General features: G+C 36.7%; 1 protein-coding gene across 10 annotated transcripts in view; it reads right to left on the reverse strand.

Moving 5' to 3' along the window:
* CCSER1 (coiled-coil serine rich protein 1) overlaps positions 1-23069 on the reverse strand; it is a 735108-nt gene that overhangs the window by 396585 nt on the left and 315454 nt on the right. For 9 of the 10 annotated variants that reach the window (XR_013950287.1, XR_013950288.1, XM_080589527.1 and 6 more), the window contains 2 exons: positions 7535-7561; positions 3943-4153 (listed from right to left, as the gene is read on the reverse strand). Coding sequence is in view for 8 of the 10 variants with exons in the window: in XM_080589527.1 (XP_080445653.1) it covers positions 3943-4153; positions 7535-7561 (238 nt within the window). In the remaining 2 variants the exon portion in view is untranslated. The remainder of the gene's footprint in view (positions 1-3942; positions 4154-7534; positions 7562-23069) is intronic. The other variant, XM_080589533.1, reaches the window with a different exon arrangement.

Here is a 23069-nt window from a genome sequence, read left to right on the forward strand (position 1 = left end):
GCCTGCCAAATATGCTCAGATCAATTATTTATCAGATTCTTCAAAAAATATTTCAATTTTATGGAATTATATTTTCCTAGAATTTTTCACTCAAAATTTAAAAGTGACATAAATGTATAAATGTCCATACTTCCGAAGATAATCATTTCACTCAATTACCAAATTTTTAATACTTCTCAAGGTCAGCTTCTCTTTGTTCACACCATTCAAACTAGGCTACTTAGAATCATTTAGGTTAGAAAAGACCTCCAAGATCATCGAGCCCAAACGTTAACAAAGTGCTGCCAAGTCTACCACTAAACTGCATCCCTAAACACCACATCTACACATCTTTTGAATACCTCCAGGGATGATGACTCAACTACTTCCCTGGACAGTCTGTTCCAATGCCTCACAACCCTTTCAGTCATTTTTTTCCCCCCTAATATCCAACCTAAACATACCCTGGTGCAAATCGGGGCCATTTCCTCTTGTCCTGTTGTTTGTTGCTGAGAGAAGAGACCAATCCCCACCTTGCTACAACCTCCTTTGATGCAGTTGTAGAGCAAGATAAGGTCTCCCCTGAGCCTCCTTTTCTGTAGGCTAAACAACCTCAGCTCCCTCAACCGCTCCTCGTAAGAGGAGCTCTCTAGACACTTCACCAGCTTTGTTGCCCTTCTTTGGCCATGCTCCAGCACCTCGATGTCTGTGCTGTAGCAAGTACAACACAGTATTCAAGGTGCAGCCTCACCAGAGCCAAGTACAGGGGAACAATCACTTCCCTGGTTCTGCTGGCCACACTATTTCTGATACAAACCAGGATGCTCTTGGCCTTCTTCGCCACCTGAGCACACTGATGGTTCATATTCAGCCAGCTATCAACCAATACCCCCAGGTCTCTTTCCGACAGACAGCTTTCCAGCCACTCTTCTCACAGTCTGTAGCGCCGCATGACATTGTTGTGCCCCAAGTGTAGGAGCCAGCAATTCACCTTGTTGAACCTCATACAGTTGACCTCAGCCCATCAATCCAGCCTATCCAGATCCCTCACCAGAACCCTCCTACCCTCCAGCAGATCAACCTTCTTGCCCAACTTGGTGTCATCTGCAAACTTACTGAGGGTGCACTTACTCCCCTCATCCAGATCATTGATAAAGATATTAAAGAGAACTGGCCCCAGTACTGAGCCCTGGGAAGCACCTCTTGTAACTGGCCTCCAAGCGGATTTAACTCCTTTCACCACAACTCTTCGGGCCTGACTGCCCAGCCAGTTCTTCACCCAGCGAAGCATAAGCCTGTCCAAGCCACGAGCATTCAGTTTCTCCAGAAGAACGCTGTGAGAAACACAGCAAGAGTAAGAGTAGGGCACACCCTGCAACCTGATGCCTGTGTAGCAGCACATTCCCCCTGGAGCTCTGTCTGAGCTGCTCCATCAATTGTGGTGGGTGCAGAGCTGCGAGGCCACGGCCTTCTGCTGGATGGATACCATTGCTCCCTGGTTGAGCTGGCCAAGCTTGTGCCCTCCCACATGAATTGCCCTGAAAACTGCCACGCTACTCCCTGATTCAGTATTACGTTACTTATGTTCTTTTGAATAATATACCATTTTTGGTTTAATTCCTAGTATTTCAATGTGTTTAAAAGACTGTTTGAGAATATTTTCTTGTTACTGCTCTTTCAAACCCCTGCATTTATACCATGGATGAAGCCCACTGTGGACAGGTTTGCTAACTCCTTCATATAGATATGAAGTCTGAGTAGTTAAGGAACAAACTTGAAAAATTATTTTTTCTTTTAAGAATTAGTATGTGGTTTTATTAGCAGAACTGGAATACTGCTGTAAAAATCAAGAATCATTTCTCATTTAGAGCTACTAGAATTACATACCCGCACCATTTTACAGCATTTTCCAAATATTTTCTATCATTGCTATTATGCATGGCACTCACTTAAAAATCTACTCAAGGCAGCAAAATGAGTTTTAAATAATCATCAGATTGGTCATTTATTTCTAACCAAATAAGACTTTGGTTCAGCTTTGGAATAATGTCTCCTACTAGGGGGATATTCTACCTCAAAAGTGCTGAAAAAACAGGGAGCTAAATTGCAGCACATATTTACTATATATGCAGAGCACATAATACCCAACTGTTAGAATTTTAAAAAAAAAAAAAGGTTGTTTTGATTTCATAAGGAAGGCAACACAAAAAGGAAAGGGACAGAATTATACTGTTACAGTCAGATGGGGAGACGGAAATTATATGGTACTAAGGAAGAAGTGAGAGTAATGTAATGAATAATAAGAAAAAATATAATCAATATGAGTTACTTAAGAAGGTGTTAGTAACTGGGTCATATTAAATACCTTGCGTTCCTTTTGTGGAAATCAACTGGTGAATGCATTTAAACACAAAGTACTATAACATACAATATATCACCATACGGAAAATCATAGTAGAGTCATACAAAAGTGTAATGGAACTTCTAAGTTAAAAAAAGAAATGTTTATCCTTACCTTTATGGTAAAAAAAGAATGGTTTTGAGCAAAACATAGAAGTAGTCAAACTAGAAGCAACAGAGCATGCTTCCAATGCTTAAGTGCAACTGATGTGTCATGTAATATTATAATCTTTAGTATTTATTTGCATTTTTAATGCAATTACAAATCCTGCTCAGTGTACAAGAACTTCTAATCCACTCTCCTGACATCACATAAGCAGGAAGTGATGGAGAATTAATTATTTCAGTTCTGTGTTCAGCAAAACAGGAGGCCATTAGGAAGCATAATAGCGTAAAGCTCCATGTGAAGCAAACTGGAAGGTAAAAAACATGCTATTTTGGAGGACTAATGGACAACTATCATGGCTAAACCCTTAATAAACTTTCTCAGATAGGACTACAGTTGGTTGACCTTATATACAGACGATCAAGAAATGAGCAGAAAAAAAAAACAAACTTGCTAAGGCCTTATTTAAATATCTCAGTTAATTAAATGGCATTTTACCATAGGATGAAGTTACAACAAGGGAAATTCTGATTATATCTTAGGGAAAAAAAAACCTGCAACAATATAATTAAATATTGGCCTGGATGCCCCAAGAGAAGTTCCATTAAAGCCCTCCCAGTAAGATACTGAAAAATTAAGTGGACAAGGAAGGCCCTGAACAACCTGTTCTAAATTGGCCTTGCTTTGAGCAGAGGGGCTAAACCTCCAGAGAGTCCTCTGAACCTAAATTATTCTACAATTCTATGAACTATATAGATAAAAGCAAAAACAACAACAACAACAAAAATAATTCTTGTAGATCTCAAAGAACAAGCATGCTCTAGTGTACTGACACCAAGATGAAAGCTTTTCATAAATTTATCTGAGTCATAGTTCCATAGCTGGAAACTGTCAAAAAAAATTCAAAGCAACACAAGCAGTCTATAGGAGAGGCAGAACAATATAGCAGGACAGGAAAAGCACTCTTAAAATTGTTATAATGGACTAAGAAATCTGACTTCATCCATCATTTACAAACCCAAGAGTGAAACCTTTAATTTTAATACTCCTAGTTAGGTCTCTTTTTCCTTTTGCATCTCTCCTCTGAATAAATCGCATATGACTTCATACTATTTGACAAATGTAAAAAAAAAAAAAAAGAAAGGCCACAAAATAGAAGGGGAAGACAATACAATTTATTTTGACCTAAAGCAGTCCATCTCCCCCACCCCCTTTTTAGTGAAAGCTCAAAAACAGCTTTTTTCTCTGCACACCAAGATGGCAGTATCAGTTAAACTCTGCTACGGTATAAACTTTCTGACCTTAGCCATGTTGGGGCAGGACTACCTTTCTGCATCAATTCCGTAAATTCAAGACATATTTAAAGACATCAAGTTCATAAACTTTTCTGACCCTCTTCTGCTACCTGACTCATTAATGCTGAAAGCTATTGATTTATCAAATGAGTGGGTGATTACCTCCTGAAGAACCCTCTTCATTTTCAGTAGCAATGTCTTTACAGCTGTGCAATCTTGAAGCATCAGTCTGAAGGGCAAAGATTCAATGCCTCCACCTTCTTCCAGACCAGTAAAAGGCCATTCCACAGATGGGCTGCCAGCCAGCTGGCTAACGCGTGGGTACCTGGCTTCTCCTTGGTCTACCTCCTTCGACAGCTTCAGAGATAGGTTCCTTACAAGAGAAAACAGAAAGATCAACACCGAAATGTGAATGGTGAAAAAGAAAAACCTACAGTTTTCAACTTTTCCTTCCTTTGAGAATAAGGACATATTACACCCTCACTTTTTGAGTCTGCTAGCATGAATGGCTTTTATAATATACATATGGCCATATGGCGTTAGCAATAAAATATGCATTTAGAAATTTACCATTTTCTACAGGAATTGAAATCATGCTCTATTCTATGCCCTTCAGAAGAAAGGCATTTTCTTGAAACAAAATATCCTATGGGCAAGACCATGGCTCTATTATATTTCAGTTCTCCTTTACAAAAAAGTAATCACATAATCTGTATGCACTTTGAAAAGCATAAATCACATTCTTTTATACCAAACCAAGGGAAAAAAAAAAAAACGCCAAAGAAAATACTCTTTTCTAGGCTGCCCAGTGGTATAAGATGAACATGTTATTATGTAAACTGGAATTTGAAACATAATTATTCTGTACACACTCTGAAGTTTAGTTACCATTGAAGCTAATTAAACTGAACATGAAATAAAACAACGTTAATTGTGGTTGAGAATCCATTGAAGGCAACAAAAAGACTCTGAAAGATTTAGAGGTAAAGGAATAACAGTATTTTGCTTTTTGCACCTGAAATCCTGTTCTGCATACATACAATCATCCTTTAATATCTGTGAGAATTTGCCACGCTGGAGCAAGCCTAGCAGAGACCAACAAGATGCTGAGGGAACTGGAGCATACAACATATGAGTAGAGGCTGTTCAGCCTTCCAAAGGGGGTCACAGATTCAATCAGCCCAAATCAGTCACAATTAGCTAGAAATTTAACAGTACAGTAGCAAAATAATGTTAAAAGAGATTATTTGGCATTTTGACGGAATAGAATGTTCCATCCGCTAAGGGAAAAGCACTAAAGGTTTGTTTTTTTTTTTTTTTTCTGGCATGAAATCAACCACAGCTATAACATTGCACCAATTTTACTTTCAACCACTAGGAAAAGGACAAATTTGAAAGAAAAATAAATCTGAGAATATTGCTGCATTGTACAATAATGTTATATTAATTGCTACTAAATTACAAAAGGGTTATAATAGCAATGCATGACACCTATATTCATACTAAATTAATTCACTATAATTAAAAATTTTAGCATATGTGGTAAAGAAAAAGACAGCTATTATTAATTTAACATATAGTTCCAATTTTCTGTTCCACTTGAATTTGCATGTAACACAGAACTGATTCTGAATTTTAAGTACTTGCATATTTTTGAAGGACTAAGATATTTTTCCAAGTGTGACTTTCTTTAAAGTTTACTGTGCGTTTCATTATAACCATGTGCAAAAAGAGATTAACACAATTTCTCAGAACAAACAATTCTCAATGCCATACAACAAATGTGAAATGATGCTACTAGAGCTATCTTTTAATGGATAGTTTATTTTTGTATTTTGCAAAGTATGTAATGTGCAGTAGGGACAATGTGTTAGATGCGGAAATACACCCGAGATCATGGATATGGACAGGTGGTCCTGATGGCCAACGGAAATAAAGTTTTAAAATTTAGGCTTCTCAAGACTAATAAAAGAATTAAATTACACTATTTTAATTTTAAAAATACATTGAAATAACTTTGAGTGGAATATTTTGCCTTTTAAAGTAACAGTCTGAAGCAGATGGTAAAGACGCATTTGACTGGAGGATATTAAGCCATTACTGATTCATAGCTCTTATTAAAGACGACACAGGTATAAATTATGCAAACAAAAATCAACTCTTAACCAAAGTTTCAGAACATAGGGCACCTTTAAAGGTTCATAAAAAAAGAAGCCACATTCAATCTATTGGAAGCTACACTGGAGTAAGATTTATGTAGCCAGAAAATCTCATTATTTAATTTGAGCAAGACAAAATAAGAAGGCCCTCTTTTTTCTTTTTTTTTTTTTCCTCCTCCTTTTTTTTTTCTGGCCCAGTGCTCGCTGTCTGAGAGATTAAATATTGCTTATAATATTCTGCATCTTCACTTTGTGAATCCCACCAAAACTTTGGCATCATGCTCCTGAAGGGGTATCTTATGTGGATAACATTCTGACACTGAGAAAGGATCAGCTGAGAGGTAAAGCCTCCCATAAGGAGTCTTCTACAGCTACATAATGTCATCAGGGAAGGGAAAAGAATCTGGCATCAATGGCAATACCCAGCTCCCTCTGTGACTAGATAAACCAACAGTACTCTTAGAGAACTACCATCCTCCGCTATGTGGAAAAGATGCAGTATAAATCTTAATTTCAACTTCACTGAGTTGTATGTTGACATCAAAGCGCTCAACGCACAAAATCACTGTCTTTTCAAATACAGAACATTGTACTAAAGTATGAAAAGCACCATAGTAACACATTACACTCACAACCATAAGAGTTTAAAATCTAACTCAGTTGCTACTGGCAAATTGCTACTCAGAGTCAACATACAGTAAGTGCTTGCATTGCATGGTAACTCTGAACTCTAACTACCTGAATAGAATATAACTGATATTTGACAGAAAAACTCTTCACAGTCTGATATAATTCCTATACTTGCTGCAAGAAAAAGCTAATTTTCAATTAATTCTATAACTGATATTTCATCAAGTCCATTATTAACAATGTCCATGTGGTCTATTACAGTATTATTATGGTAATCCACTACAATTCATCTCAAAGCAGCAGCAGAGATTTACCAGTAAAAAGGAGGTCTTACTAAAATTAGAAGTTTCCCCTTACCAGTAAAACACGTATGCCTCTGAAGTTGAAAAAGTGACCAGATCCTTGACCAGCAGCGGAGCAACTATTTACAGATTGTCAATCCCCTCTGCCTTCCAAAAAAGTGTTTATTGTATTAAAAACATCTCAGGTAAATGTTATCTGTTACAAACTTCTAGACTATGGATGAAAATCCTTAGAAGCTCTTTTTTCATGATTGAAGACAATGCATTTCATTTAAATGACAGTATTACTTCTATAATATTTTTTAAATAAAACATTTCACAACAGTTAATTTTGTCACTATTGAATACAATGCCCTTATCTGAGCTCTGAGTTTGCCTGTCATACACATTTAGGTTATGCCTTTACTAGTTAATGAAACTGTACCAGAAAACTTTCCTGAGCACTGAAAGTCAACAGTCCTGTCACTGTTAAAACACTTCTGAAATGGCTTGACCCAACCCAAACATCACTCTTTCGAATGACTCCCTGCCATGGTTTGGTTGCCAATAAAGTTACTTTGGAAGGAGGCACTCCATTCTGGAGGATGTTAGTAGTGCAGATGTGCACTGAAGAACATACAGATATTACCTTAAATCCCTGAGCATGGCTGTGGAGCTCATTACCTTGAGGCTTGAAACCCAGAAGGACTCCTAGGCAAGAGAAGAGGCAGCCTTCTTAGAGAAGTCTGATATAAACTGTGGAGGGAGCAGCAAATCTCAACTGAGAAGAGTGGTAGGAAGCTGCTCTTAATTTCCTTCCAGGTGTTATAGACTTCACTTCCCCTAACAAGTGCTAACAAATGATCCTCATGCTCTGATAACGATCAGATGAAGCCTGACAGATGGCATACTAAAAACTCTGCCCAGTCCTTCAGATCAATGTCATAGGATAATAGGGTAATTCAAATTGCACAAGCAGGGTAAACCTGAAGCCTATGGAATACTATACAGCTGCATGTTATATCTAAGGGAACGACAACTGGTAACTGAGAAAAGTAAGCTTAGTGTCAGTAGAATAAATGTCATTATAAGGTCTGAAAAGTCAGAAAAAAATGTTACAACTTTGTAAATATAAAAAAGGGTGAAAATCTGTGAAACTAGGTGGCATTTGGGGCCTATTGGCTTGTTTCTATTTTATCTGGACACACCCACTCAATACCATGAATATATTTTTTTCATTTTGAATACATAAAAAAAAATCAGGAGCTACAATATCCATATTTAGTAAAATGGCAATGTCACTAAAACAAAGCAGTTCTATTTGAAAAGCAATCTTTATTGAAATAGCGAGAGAGAACTAATATAATTAATCAGCGATCCTTAGTATTTAAATAGCCTCCATAAACCCAGTGTAACTGCACGTTAACTGAGGAAGAGGTACAATTGTGCAGCCCCTTTCAAAACTTCTTTCCCTTATGAAGGTAAAACAAGAAGAAATTTCTTATTCCAAAGCATCTCTAAAGGTTTTTTACTGTAAAAGGAAAAGACACACAGATTTGCAACTTGAGCTAGTTTGAGTTATTTTTCCCTTCTTACTGGTCCACAAATCAATGATTTGAAGAGCTTATGGTAATTTGAACTTCACTTACATAAAGGTCCCCAGATTATGTGGAATTTAATCTTCTTAGTTTTCATCAGCAGTGCTCAAGATGTTGCTACTGCAGAATTAGCCTAAACTAATACAATTGGTCCCACAGAGTCTGCACTTCTTGATACCAGCTTAACAGAAGAGAGAACATGTAGCTCTGTGGGTGTCAGGAAGGCTCTACAAGCCAAGCAAAAAACCTCAGCCTCTACTGGAAGAACTGAACATACCTTCTCTCCTCCCTGAGAGCATATCTTCAAAAGTAGCTACTTAGAGAAAGCCCTAAATAATTTATTTTTCAGTTTCGAGTGTGCAACAGCAAATATTCATGTATATATACATATGATGTACTTATATAAGGTGTATAGTTATAAAATTTATACTTCATTCATCACACTTCGTTCAATCTTCATGAATATTTCAGAAAAACACAAACAAAAACACCCACCTCACTTATTTGTTCATAATTTGGCCCACCAGGAAATATTTATTCTTTTATACTAGAAAGATGCTATCAGTTTGATACACAGATTACATCAGAAATTATCCTTTTTTTTTTTTCTTCATACAGATAAGAATAGTCTTCCAACCACACTTTTTCTCCTATCCATTCTTTTTTTCTCACCAATGACAAGTAAGGTATCCTCTTTTAGAAAAATCACTAATGAGAAAGGTCCCTTGAATCACATAAGACAAATAAGAACAATTATATTTGACTTTTAGAGAAAAATCTGCCTACCTCAATCACTTCCAAAACTGAGTTCAAGGCACTCTCTGGCACTCTTACAATGATGTACATTGCTTTCAAGTCCTACAGTCACCACAGCCTTAATCTTAATCTCTGAGTAATCTCTTACTAATCTCACTTAGTAAGAGATGTGCTCTATCCCAAACACTTAACAACTGAAATGTATAGATTCATTTTTAGAAAAAGGAAAGGCCCTCCCCCATATTTAGCAGAACCAAGGCATGGATTTTTAAAGGCATGTGTCTAAATATTCCAATAGGCATATCAAATAATTTACTGTTAGGGGCCAAAATATTCTCAAACTCGGGTCAAGGAGTTTGACAACAACCAGAACAGAAATATTTGGCTAATTACATATATTAGCATTCTTTGGCATCAAGTCTTTATACCTCCTTCTGTCTAGCCTCCTCACCCAATTTCTCAATGTTATATCTGTTCTTCAAAAAGTTCTGTTGCTTCAAAACTTATAGGGATGACATCTGAGAAAATTAAACTGCACTATGTCATAAGGTACACGTTGTTTGTCATTTTACATCTTTTAGAATGATGTATCATTTACTGGTACTCTGATACGATGATTTTTCAAGGTCAGCCTTTTGGAAACATGATGTTCAGCAACTGTCATTATCAGACTATGCACCCACACATATGTGCACACAAACTGTAATGGCTAGTGCTGCTGTAAGTTAACAGACTGTCAGACTTTTCTATTACAACCCCTTTCCTTTCAAAGGTTTATATCAGCCATAAAGATTTCCTTTGGGCTAGAACTCAGCAATCATGCAATACAGAATAAAATTTAAAAAAAAAAAAAAGAAGAAGAGCAGGGGGACTTCCATTTTCAGCTGCTGCTAAAAGTACAGCTCATAAGGGCACATCAAGCATTTGTTTTCTTTCTCTACAGGAGTCAAGAGCTCTTTTTATATTCCCTGATCTCTAGCACACAAAAACATAACACTTGAGATTTTGGTCCTCTTCTTCCTTCTGGAATCTATTATGAAAATTTAAATATGATACAAATAAGATAATGTAATACAATACAGTAATCAGATAATGTCCAAACAAATGGCTACTTGGAAAAGACCAGTGGGACTTACTTAATTTCAAGTGGTAGGAGTGCAGTAGTAAATAGAGCATTACAACAAATAAATAAAATAAAATAAATGAGTGTATCTCTGCACTGACAGTTCTACAGAGTTCGTGTCTTTTTATTTTTAACAGTTCAGCAGGTGATCATTATTTGAGCTATTTTACCACTGGTCTACATAATAAAAAGTGCAGCTGACTTACAAAAGCAAGCAGTAACTTGTATTACATCTTTCACTGGCATATAAGCAAAACAAGTTTTACCTTTTACCTGACTAAGGGTAAATCTGCAGTCTTTGCAGAGTTTGTAAACATTACATACTTCTGACTAGACACTCGCAGCATAGCTAAAGCTAAAGGCACTTGGTGTCTTCTCCAAATCTCACTCCAAATGTGCTCCACATAGTTGACCTACTCAGTTGACCTGGGACTAGAATGACACAATATATGAAAAAAGTTTACAGGTGTGCCAGGCAAATTTCTACAATATTGGAGAGAAGGAGAAAAGTACATCTGTTCTGCCATTGCCACCCTTTGATGAAAATGTTTCTCCTCATCTTTGCTCTCTGCTCTAAATGCTTTCCATCTGCTTTGAGAAACCATGCAAACCTCCTGAGGAGGCCAAAAATACATATTAAAAAAAAAAAAATTACGGTTAATTACAATGGATGTTGGATATGATGACTGCTTTCCAAGAAGAACAAGAAATCACTATTCATTCAGTTACCACAGTAGTTTCTCTTAATCCAAAATAATAATAATAATAATAATAAATAAAAGTTGATTACTTCCTGCTTCCTACTACAGATAGGTAGTTTTGCTACCAAGGTATGTCAAAATTCTTATTAAAGTGGTGCATATTTTAAACAGGAAAAAAATATATTTTTTTGCGCTCTGTAGAAAGATATGGTATCATTAGTAGAGATTTCAGTGTGGAGACAAGTACGGTAACAGGTTAAATCTACTAAAAGACAAAAGCGCAGCAGGTTTTACAACAAATGTTTGTTTAGTGCCAGGCTGAATTCACATACATGAGTCAGACGGGTAACACAGATGCATATACTTTAGAAAGAAGCCATTTTCTTCAAGTCCTGTTTAACTTGGTTTTCAAGTGTTTGGGAAGCACCTAAGCACATTACTATTGTGTAAACCAAGATGCTATTTTTTGATGAAGCTATTAAGCATTAAGAGCACTTTTGTGAAGTAAGCAGGCAATTCATTATACCTTGAGTTGGTTGAAAGGTTCACCTGAGATGTATAACAGTCAGTTTTAAGGGTGTAATTAATATTTACTAAAATAACCCAAGTATTTCAGTATACTTTTATCATTCTGCTTGCTTTCCTCACATCCCAGCCCCTTCAGAGGTGCCTTCACAGTGAGCAGGTGATTCAGGCAACTCTTCCTGGACTGGGTCCAGTTACTGAATTGCCCTGGCTTCAGACTATGCCAGGACTTGAGAACAGATAGAGGTCATAGTCATGCTATAGATTATCATGCTATAGTCACACGTTCCTCTACTAGAAAAATGCATATGCCTGGAGGACTGGATCACAGCTGAGTGCTGGGGACTAGGAGGACCAAGAGGGGACCTTAGCTGTTAAGACTTAAGGAATTCCTGGTATGACGATTAGGTAGTTACAAATCTGTGTGAGTTCAGGAAATTCCAACTAGTAGTCCTGAACTTCATTATTAGCTCTTTGTTTTCACATAGTCTCCAAAATAATAAGTAATTATTAACACAGCTACGCATGCATGTCCATATATTTGCTTGTTTTACATTATCACAAAGTTGTTGAACATCTAATGAAGAACATTGTTTTCAAGCGAGAAATTATAAAGAAATCTCCTTTAGTCTATTTGCTGATGTGAAACATTTTTTCATGATTAACAGCTTCTGAACAGAGCAAGACACTACAGTGTCCCAGAGTGTCCCACAGTTAAATAAGATTAAATTTCTGTATTCAAATCAAAACTAAATTAAGTGTATAGAACACAAGAAATAAAGAAACTTCCTTTTAGAGTAACTGCCTATAAGCTATCTGAGATCTGTACTTCCAGCACTTGGAGCTAAACTGTTATTTGGATCTTGTCTATGAAGAGTGCCAGCTGAGAAAGGGGAAGTTAAATAGTTCCTATCCAGGTATGTGTTACCTTAAAACATATGCAAGAAACAGGGAGCTTCTGCAGCACAGAGGTACCAGGAACCACATGTCTTCCAAATCCTCCTTTTCTCCCCTGAACACTACACAGCTCAACACATTGACTTGCAAAATACCACTGGCATAGAGGCTGGTAAATTGAGAACAAATTCCCAGCTGTACGTGGGAATGAAAGCTTGTAGATTGCGGAACCTCTTAGACATTATTTCCTTGTGAGTGTCTCACACTACTAGAGGGTTTGTATCCATTCAGGCAGGTTTCACTTAGAAGGCAGGTGTTGCAGCGTGTGCACTTGGATTTTAATTAGGGAAATTAAACCCCTCTAAAAGCACATGCTCAATTGTATTTATTTTTTTAAGAAAGCCATTAGAGACAAAACAAAAAGAAAGCAATAAACTAATTAATGTGTAAATTAACCTAATTGCTTTGTTCTTACATGATATAATGAATCACACAGTGCCACAACAGAAACATGTTATTTTACCATGAGGTGAAACTATCCCACCTACAGGAGACTTCTCAGATTTTGTTTAGCATGGTCTTTAATGTTTTTCTTGTTGGTTGTAAATAACTCATTCAAAAAAAAAAAAAGAATATTTAGTTTAACTGAACTAAAACAATGCAGTAGCATTTCTGTACTGCACTCTTACAGAAAAAAAAAAGAAAAAAAAAGAAAAAAAATTTCTTTCCCTCCTTTCCTCCATAATGTGACCAGTTATGCCAAGGCAAAACTGAAAACTTGGCAAATTGAAGCCAGAAGCAGATGAAATAGAAAAATTCAGTGGAGTTGACTATGGAGGACCAAAGCTCAGATCTATGAATTATATTTAAATATGTCTACATATTTCTTTGTACTCCATCACATAGAAGGAAGTAGAATGCAAAAACTAAACAGTAGCACTGAGCTGTTTGTTGCTTGCAATATTTTTGTTGATGCATTGTTACTTGATTGGTAAGTGCTTATGCCCCGTCAGAAACTTTATCCTCTCTACAATGCTTCACCTCTCTTTCTGTAAGAGGAAATTAGGTCCCATGCCTTTTAAATTTGTTTTTTAATTTGTCACATTAAAATTAAATGCTCATTTCAGTTGTTAATTCTGTGGTTGTTACATTCTCAATTTCTGGGACTCTGCTTGAATTACCTGAATATCTGGAGTTACTGTAATTGCTTCTAGCTTGCAATGCCAGGCTAGTTTAAGGTTGAGGATAACATGAAGAGCACTTCTGTGCAAAACTATGCAAGTTTTGAAAGAGAGCATCTCATTCAAAACATACAGCCTATGATTTGACTTTCATGTCTCACGTCTGAATTCTTTGGCCTGCACATATTTGAATTTTGAGCACAAAACAAAAGTAGTATTTTGAACAGTTTCTTTCAACTTAACAATGATGTTATAACCTGTATCTTTAACACATTCAAAGTTGCAACAAATATGTTAATTAAAAAAACACATTTTAAAGTATGCTTTAAGAAATTTATTTAAAAATTAGAAGGATTATTACTTTATCATAGAATTCAGAGCACTTCATCTGTGAAACATTAAATATATATTACATAAAAGAGTAAATAATATTATTAGTTACTAACTTTGCAAACTCTTTGTCAGAAATGCATTGATAAGAACATGCAGTCCTAATAACTGTTGGAGCATATGTTAAAACTTACTGCCCGATGCTCCATCTAAACAGAGAGATAACTGGACATGTCAGCTCTTGTTTCTTCTCAAGACACTTAGCAATACCACTGCAGCTTTTTTTTTTTTTAAGAAGATAAAAGTGGCATGAAATGTCAATTTCTGTCCTGTATTGTTGATACATACAGTTTGATCTAAGCACAACCTATAGATTTTGAAAGCAGAAGACAAGGAACTCAAACGAGATGCCTGTGCACATACAGACATTTTACAGTCTTTGCATTTTAGCATCACTTGACTTATGACTCTGATTCTTTTGTGTTGCTAATGCAAGGCCACATTCCCTGCTTTGCTTTCAGGACCGGAAATTCATCAGAGACTTGCATCAGCATACGTATTACTGTCCTGGGTGTCATTCTCTGTATGTGACACACAAACACTTAGAAACTCTTTAGGGCATGCACGCTTCAAACAGGATGGTGTTGTGGTATGGGATATGGGATGCTTGCATTAGAGAACAGAGAAAAAAAGAAAAGGGATTATTTAGGACAGGGTAATGGATGAAAAACAAGAATTTTATTACCAAAATAGTTGGTTTGGGTTTTGGCTTTTGGTTTAATAAAACAACTTTTTCTTGTGCATTTGAGCAAGCAAAGAGACATTCTGAGAGCAAATGAGAAACAAACAGCATGCGGAGCAATACGGACACTTTCTCTTTCAAACATAATCAGTTTGGGGGTTCTTTGTTTTAAGACTAATGTCACAACTTCAGTACAACCTGCGTCAGAACATACGGTGTTCAGAAGTGCACTGTGTGGCATTTGGGTGGGTGTCCTTCGAAGGATTGCATAGAAGGTGTCAATATGTAGCTCCTGGAGCCCATAGCTCTGTTTCTAGCATGGGCCAAAGGGAATGTTATCTCATCTTCTCTTTTGTGCACACTGAAGGGTGCTTGACATTTAAAACCAGATAAAACGGGCTGGTAGCAAAGGGGAAGGTTTCTATTCACTCTAAGCTGCATAAACACTGATCACTATCTTCGTTCAATTGTCTTTGAAACAAAGCCCTGAATGCAAATGACTGCTATGTCCAAAGAAGAAAAATGCTATAAGTTTTCCTCACTGCTGTGACATCTCCCAAGAGAAACAAACTCATGCTGGTGAATACAGTGAACAGCATTGGTCAAAAAGGGAAAAGTTCATTTTTTCTGACAAGACCAACAAATACTATAATGCTGTTTTTCACCTGTTTTGTGGGAGTTGATAGAGAAAAATGAGGCAGATAACAAATTTACTCTTTAAAAATCTTGATGCTACAAAACCCTAGGGAAGTTAGTACCATTCATTTTAAACCCACAACACTTAGGCCCCTCAAACGGAAATACTGTTCCTTCGGGTCTGCATCCAGCCATTTAAGGAACTTTTATGCCACCTAACTAAAAAGCTCTTTTATTGGATAAAATATCAAGCTGATGCGAATACCGGTCAAAGCTCCAGGCAGACAGGAGGGCACAAAGGACTTGTCACATGCACAGTCTGTATTGTTACTTGTTCCTTGGAGTAGCCAGGAATTGTTTACATTCCTTTTGCTTAGTTTCATTATTTTTCAACACAGTGAAACCAAACCTCACAGTGCCCAGATCTGATTCATCTACGGATGACCTTAATTCAGTTACAGATCCCTGGTACCTTGAATGTTTAGGTATCACTTTTCAGTTTCATTTCATCTCTCAAATGTCGAACAAAAAGGTGTTTTTTTTTTTGTTGTTGTTTTTTTCTTAAGAAATTTGACCAATTGAAATTACTTGAACTAAAACTTTGAATGTCTGAATGGGTAGTGTGATGTGTTGTGCTAGGTAGTAAATGGTTCTACTCCTTTAAGTTAGATGGAACCATAGGATTTCATATTAAGTCTACAGAAAACATCACCCTCAAAATCTTTACTCAATGGTACTCAATGGTATATTGTGCAAAGTACCCATGGTTTGGGAAATATTTCTGTGGAATGACAACACAGAAAGGAGAACCTGCCTAAATCACCTTCCTGAAGGCAAAAGGAGACTATCAGTCCCACTCCTAAAATTGCATGACTGGACTTGTCAAGTATAATTTTTCTTAGTTTGCTACAGACAATTCCATACTGTTACGAATACTCTACAAAGCAATAAAGAAGAGTATGGGACATCTCTCTTTGGTCTTTTTGATTCCATGTCTTCTTTGGTCTCACAGCATCCCTTCTCCAGTATTCTGCATACCTGTGTCCTCCACCCTAACTCCTGGCAGCAACCTGCCAAAACTACAGAGGTGTTTCCACAAAGGAAGGTGATTATCTCCCTTTATTATCACCCAAGATACTAACTTTCTTCTCCTGGAATAATTTATGCAGACAGTACAATAAATAGGTGTAACCAAGTATAGTTAAGCTAAACTGAAAACAGGCTGATCTAGAAGAACCTTTGACTTCATACCTTTGTCATTGGTATGAAGGTGTCAACAGAACTCAAAGCACAACCTGCAGGCATTTCTCCTTCCCAACAGGACCACTGTCTATATTTTGCTGAACTAACTTTTCAGCTTGGCCAGGGTCATACAGCAAAACACAATGCTTGCCAGCGAAATCTGGCAGCATGCAATTAAATATTTTTTTTCAAAATGAATATTAGAGATGCATGGCAGCTGGTGGTTTTGTCATTCTGTGAATATCTGGTACATACTCCCTCTTTTATGCTTGATTTTGTCACTGAAAACAACTGGAGCCTTGGACAGGTTCACTGTTTATTACAGTACACAAGTTAAACAAAATGCATAAACCTACTTGCTGTTGAAATACCAATTTCTCTTTCTAGACTAGAAAAAAAAATCTTTAAGTTTTTGAACGCTACATTGCCTGACTTAAAAGAAGAAATTTAGACACATACTTATCAATTACAAATAATAGCTGGGGCTACTGCTCAAAAATGAGAAGTATCTGAACTTCTAATAACTTAATAAAGGCAAGAATTCTACTTTACATCCCAGTTTAGGACGGGATATTTTATCCTTACACTAAAATATTGAAATGTGAAAAGTACTGAGCCTCTCATTAACACTACTGCCTACAGAAGCAGTAACTTTCGTGGCAGTTATACATCCAAATGTTGGTCATAACACATAAAATATATCCTGAGAAGTTTTTAGAGAGGATGTGAAATAACGAAGGATAAAATTATATGGAAGTACTGTTGAAGGTTGTCATCATCCCAGCATGGGGGACACTATTTCACCTGTGTTCCAGCAGTCTATCTCTGTGCACATTCATTCATGTTCCAACTCAGCAGCAGATCAAAAGCAATTTCATATTCTGCTGAGGCATTTCAGAGCTTATCACAGTACCCGTGTAACTTCAACTGCGATCTCTCCTGACTCTCTCCACTGAATTTCGAATTTTAATATCTAAGTGGAAAAAAATTCCATTTTCAGTTAGCTTTCCTTAAGTATTTGAAGGTTACAAAGCAGAGTCAAAGCAGGAGACTTGAAAAAAGAGCTACCTTCTTCTACTAAAAAAAACACTGAGGAGTAGGGGCAGCACTGGGGTCCATCCCTACCAGCATGTTAGTGGGACAGCTCAGTCAAGTATTTCTGAATTGTTTTCCTCTTGTGTAAAAGGCAGACAGCCCCAGGAGATGTGCCATCACCAAACTCAACACCAGAGCACACCTGAACCAGAAATATGCTGTGCCTGCACAGTGGCCTCAGGGCAGGGGAAGTTAGAGAAAGGGTGAATCCATCCCAGCTAAAAACCATATGAGTTCCTTGGGCTCTGGGACTGAATTAATTCTGACATATTTTTGAACAGATATTCTGAAGCTCTAGAGGAGTGTTCCTGCTAAATGTTTTCATTGTCTCCCTCTATCCAATGGTTACAGAAATTCTGATAAACATTTAGATGCATAACAGAAAGAGCTTCATGTAGCAGAGCACTGGGATCTATCTGGTGTGATGAAAGTTACTACTGATGAAGGGAACTTTTAGGGGGAAAATCAATGTTCATTTATGTTAAGGTATGGGTTTTATCTCATCCTTCTGCAACATCTCAACAATTGGCATTCATTACATGAGGTAATTAACACTGCTTTTTGACCAATCCTGTACATGTATAAATTGCAGTTAGGTGGTTGAAAACAGTAGGAAGCTCTGAGCCACTTCCAGGAACAATGCAACGAATCAGCCAAAAACATGCAGAACTGGTGAATAGGCATAGCATCAAAAAATACTCCTTTCCTCAAGGACTTGTATGTGAAGGCAGAAGATACAGAAGAGAAGTTATCACCTTGTTTTGCGCTGCAAATCCCCCAAACTACCCTTCCAAATACATTCCAGTAATGCCAAACAGATGGCAAGGAGTGATTCCAGTGGTTCTAGGTGAACACATGCTGGCTAAAAGCCTTATTCATTTGTTTCCTTGATCCTTTCAAAGACATTTCAAGAACTCTTCACTTTTCTACTCTTTTCATTTTTGTATGCTGCCTCCATTGGACTTGTTTTCAAAAGATGAAATCTTGCAAATAGACAAAAGGGATGGGAAGAGGTTTCTGCATTAGAAATCCCTGGGGCAGTAGAGTCATAAGGAAGTATAAATATTGTTCAAAGATGTTAGTGACCTTTTCTCCTGCTCTTTAGGCAGAGCCACTTGGAAACAAAGGGGAACATTAAAGCCTGTTCTTCTTCCATTTTAATATTCTTTCCGGATGTGATGACAAGACTTGTTATTGCTCTGAAAATCCTACCAAGTGCCAAAACCCAAGAGCCACACCATATCACCAGTTCACTACTCGCAACTGTTTCCTGTTTCCTAGTTGAAATAAGGACTGGAAAGACAAATAAACATCAAGACAGGCATGTCATAAAGAATTGGAGCACAGAAGCTCAAACAAACACCTTAAGCACTAAAAAATAAATAAATACATGATGAACAATTCATGGAAAAGAAAATCAATAGCTGAAATGTGAAATTTACAGTACAAGCAATTTGAGTCTAACTTACAGAATGACAGGTCTGAAGACCAACAAAAAGAAATTGTAAATATGTACAGTATATCAAGTACCCAGTGATGTGAGGCAGCTGGACAGACATTCATGTTTATGCTTTATCTATTCACACATGATCACCTAAAATCCACAAAGAAAGAATGATGATTCTGCTTTACAAGCTGTATGTCCAGACCCTGTAGTTCAAGCACACGTATGTGGCAGGATAAAGCAGACTAAACGTAAGTATTTGGAGCTCAACTTCAGTTTAGCACCATCTCGGTTTTACAGTAAACCCAAGAAGCCCAAGTGAGAGGAACTGCAGTGCAAGTACACAGCTGCAGGCAAGTCCTGACTGATAGCCGACGAACCCAAACAGGAGAGAAAGATAAGCAGCGTGCGTGGATGGTGAAGCACTGTCACCTGCATACTGATGGATCAGACATAGACTGATTATATTTCTCATCAAAGTTCATTTGAGGCTTGGCGTCAGACCTTGAAAATGAAACCAAAGCATTTCAATAAGACAATCGGGTTAATTACTGAAAACTGGTTCACTGGCTCACAAATGAGCACATTTGTGCTCATTTGTGCTTGTACTTGAAAGCAACAAGGGGAGAGTTGTGTGTACATATATTATATTATATATATATACACACACACACACGCCTTTTCATCCATTCAGGAAAGAAAAGACAGAAAAAGGAAGAATAGTTCTTATCAGCACTGATTTAGGTAAGGACCGCTATGATGCTTCCTTGAGCAGCCTTTGGGAAAGGATAAATTTTACTTCAGTCTAGCCTTAAGCACCTTACCTGGGCTACAGTGTTTAAAAATGGGTCCTGGAATCACAGACTGAAACTCTCACCCTTCATGCTATTAATTTTTAGTTAAAAAAAAAAAAAAATTATGCTTAGCTCAAAGTATTTATAAGAATGCAAATACTAAGTTCATCCTTCTGCCTGTGAAGTTTGTTAAAACGCAGTCTCTCACACTCATTCTTTCCCCAGTGACCTGCATAATAACTTGCTACTTGCACAGTATAAATAATAGTATGTATGCAACTCTTACAATGTTCTCAATTCAAGAAACAAAACATTTGACACATTAAAAGTATACTACTGACTCAATATTTATCATGCATAGTACCTTCCCTATCCTTTCTTTGTTGTCATTTTTCTTATTACAGCCATTGCATTAATCTTCTAGATATGCTGTGATATTTTAACACATATCTAGAAAAACTCAATTATATATTTGTTTATTTTCTTTAAATACATTCCTGTATAGTAAAAACAAACAAACAAACAACAACAACGAAAGATGGAATACAAGTTGCACATCTATTCTGCATGGGCAAACTGGTAGAAATAGCCAATTAAGTACGGAGATTTTTTTATGAAATAGAAATAATATAGGGAGAAGAGAAGAAATATATAGAGTAATAACCTTAGAAAATTCAGTAAGTAGCTAATTCCTATGGCAGTTCTAATTGCATTATCATTAAAATATCTTCATTTCATGAAGAAATTAATGGCAGACCAGTGCCTGACATTAGAGACCCAGAAATGACATTTACACCTGTCTTTTAAATCCTTGTAGAGAAGATAGTTGGATAAAAGCAATAATATGAGCTGCTCTATACAATCTCATTCTGAACAAAACACAATGATTTTATTTCACTTAATGTGAAAATCCTTCCTAACTGTTAATGTTTTCATAAAGAGTTCAGTCTCCACAGTCAGAAAAATTTAAACCCCAGAGGGAACTTCTGAAGCATAAACAGGATTAAGATTTCTTGATGCTTTCTATATAATATGTTTCATACCCCTAAGATGAAAAATTTCAGTGAACAGTTCCCATAAGCCTTTTCTATGCAGATGTTTTTCCTTTTTATCCCAAAGCACAAATACAGTATAAATAGCAATGACAGAGTTTCAGCCTTCCTAATGTTGGTTTATACAATAAATATTAAAGATCACATAAAGGCACACTTCCCATTATAATAATGTACAGCAGACAGCAGGCTTTGGTTCACTCCCTATGGAAAATGTGCTAAACATGCTCTTCTGTATAAAGTACATAGCTGAGAAATTCAAATTGTGAAATCTTTTTTCTCCTGAATGTAAATTGCCTGCTCAGTATTGTGTGCCAGAAGGGCTTGTAATGCCAAAAGGAAAGCAGTCAGGAGGAAAAAGAAACAGCAGGAAGTGGGATGTGAATTTGGTGTTACTCTAAAATGTATAGAATATATTTAAAATGTGAAAGCTGATGAAACACTCAACTGCATAAGCTACTGCAGCAGCTACCAGAAATGGCAAGTGTCCATGGAGCTGGGGAAAGCTTGGCAAAATTGCTGCAGTTCTCCCAAAGTGAGGCTCACAGGGCAATAACTATGCTTATTTGCTGGCAGAATACAAGAAATGGCTGCCTCCTGGTAATCTCCTTGCCTCCTTCAGAAATACTCCATGAACAAACATGGTCAACTATCTTTGTATGAAATATTTCCACCAGAACCCATTCTGATGGGACATATTTCTCCCAAATCTGCATTACAGTTTGAGCTTAAAAGGGTTTAGCAAAATAAAAAATGAGACTTAAAATTTAAGGAGAGGACGGTAGTTGAGAAAAATGCCCATTTTATCTTGTAAAACAAACAAACGAGCAACAAACAAAATAAATAAAATTTACTATTTAATTGGAAAAACAAACAAACAAACAAAAAACTTATATTTAAAAAATCAAGGTGATTCATGAATGGAAATTTCCAGTTTTGATAGCTACAGCAGATCTGACAGTCCGGTATTCTCTATTGTCATCATTGCCCTGGCGACAGAAGGTACTGTAACCACAGTTTGACTGAAACGAATTTCCACTTTAGACTAAGTAAGGCCACAGGAGCAAGCAAAGAAACCTCTTCAGAGCTTTCAACTCCTTGCTCAGCTTTCTGTCATGTTCCTTGCAAAAAGAGACATGTTGTTTTCTTTCCTGGATGAGAATGCTGGCATTTCCTAAATTGAAAGGTCTCCTTGACCGTAGAAACATTTTTAGAGGGGCTTTACCCCTACCAGGCTGACATTTTTGTTAATGGCATGGATATTACTTATATGACACATAAATCCTAGCTGAAACACAGTCATTCAAGTGTTTAGCTGGAGTACTTTAAAATCTGCTGATCTTTGTTTCACAGCTCTCAGGAATGTTCCACATGTATCAGGTATAAATTGGAGTACCTTAAAAAAAAAAAAAAAAAAAAAAAAAAAAGTATTTTACAAAAGTATCTAGCATATTTGCAAGAATGAATTTGTTTAACTTTTTTTTTTTCATTAAGTAATTGTCATCATGTATGAAAAACACATAGAAGAACAACCGAGAAGAAGGAAACAAGTTGGTCAGAACAGAGTCTATATCAGCAGGATTTGTGTTTTGCTTTCAGCAGGTAGTTATTCATTAAGGAGTGAAACAAAAATAGGAAAAATAAATGAACTCTGAGCAATAGGCACAGGCCACACAGGCTAGCTTTGTGTACTATAAAACTGAAGACATTTTTGCATGGAAAGGCATAGCTAAAATTGTAATTGCTCACAGAATTCACTGAATAAACTCTCATGATATTTTTTCACTCAAGAAAACAGCTTGCTAGTACTTAATATTCCTCAAAAAAAAAAAAAAGAGAGGGAGAGAGGGGAGTGAAAGGCAAAAACCTTCACATCCTCTCCCCACTTCTTCAACAGTGTGAATTCACACTCCAAACAGTGTGGCTGTTTATCGTATACATGAGAAATGAATAATTGAACCCTCTGTGCTGTACAGTAAAATGTAATTTTCTTTTAAGTAAGAACCCTTATAAAGCCACTTCATGCATATCACACACCTCTGGACACGCAGTAAAATCAAATTTTATAACGCAAGAAGCAAACTTCTACCCAAGCTTTATCTA

The sequence above is a fragment of the Anser brachyrhynchus genome (assembly GCF_964034855.1).
Source record: "Anser brachyrhynchus genome assembly, chromosome: 4".
Classification (NCBI taxonomy): domain Eukaryota; kingdom Metazoa; phylum Chordata; class Aves; order Anseriformes; family Anatidae; genus Anser; species Anser brachyrhynchus.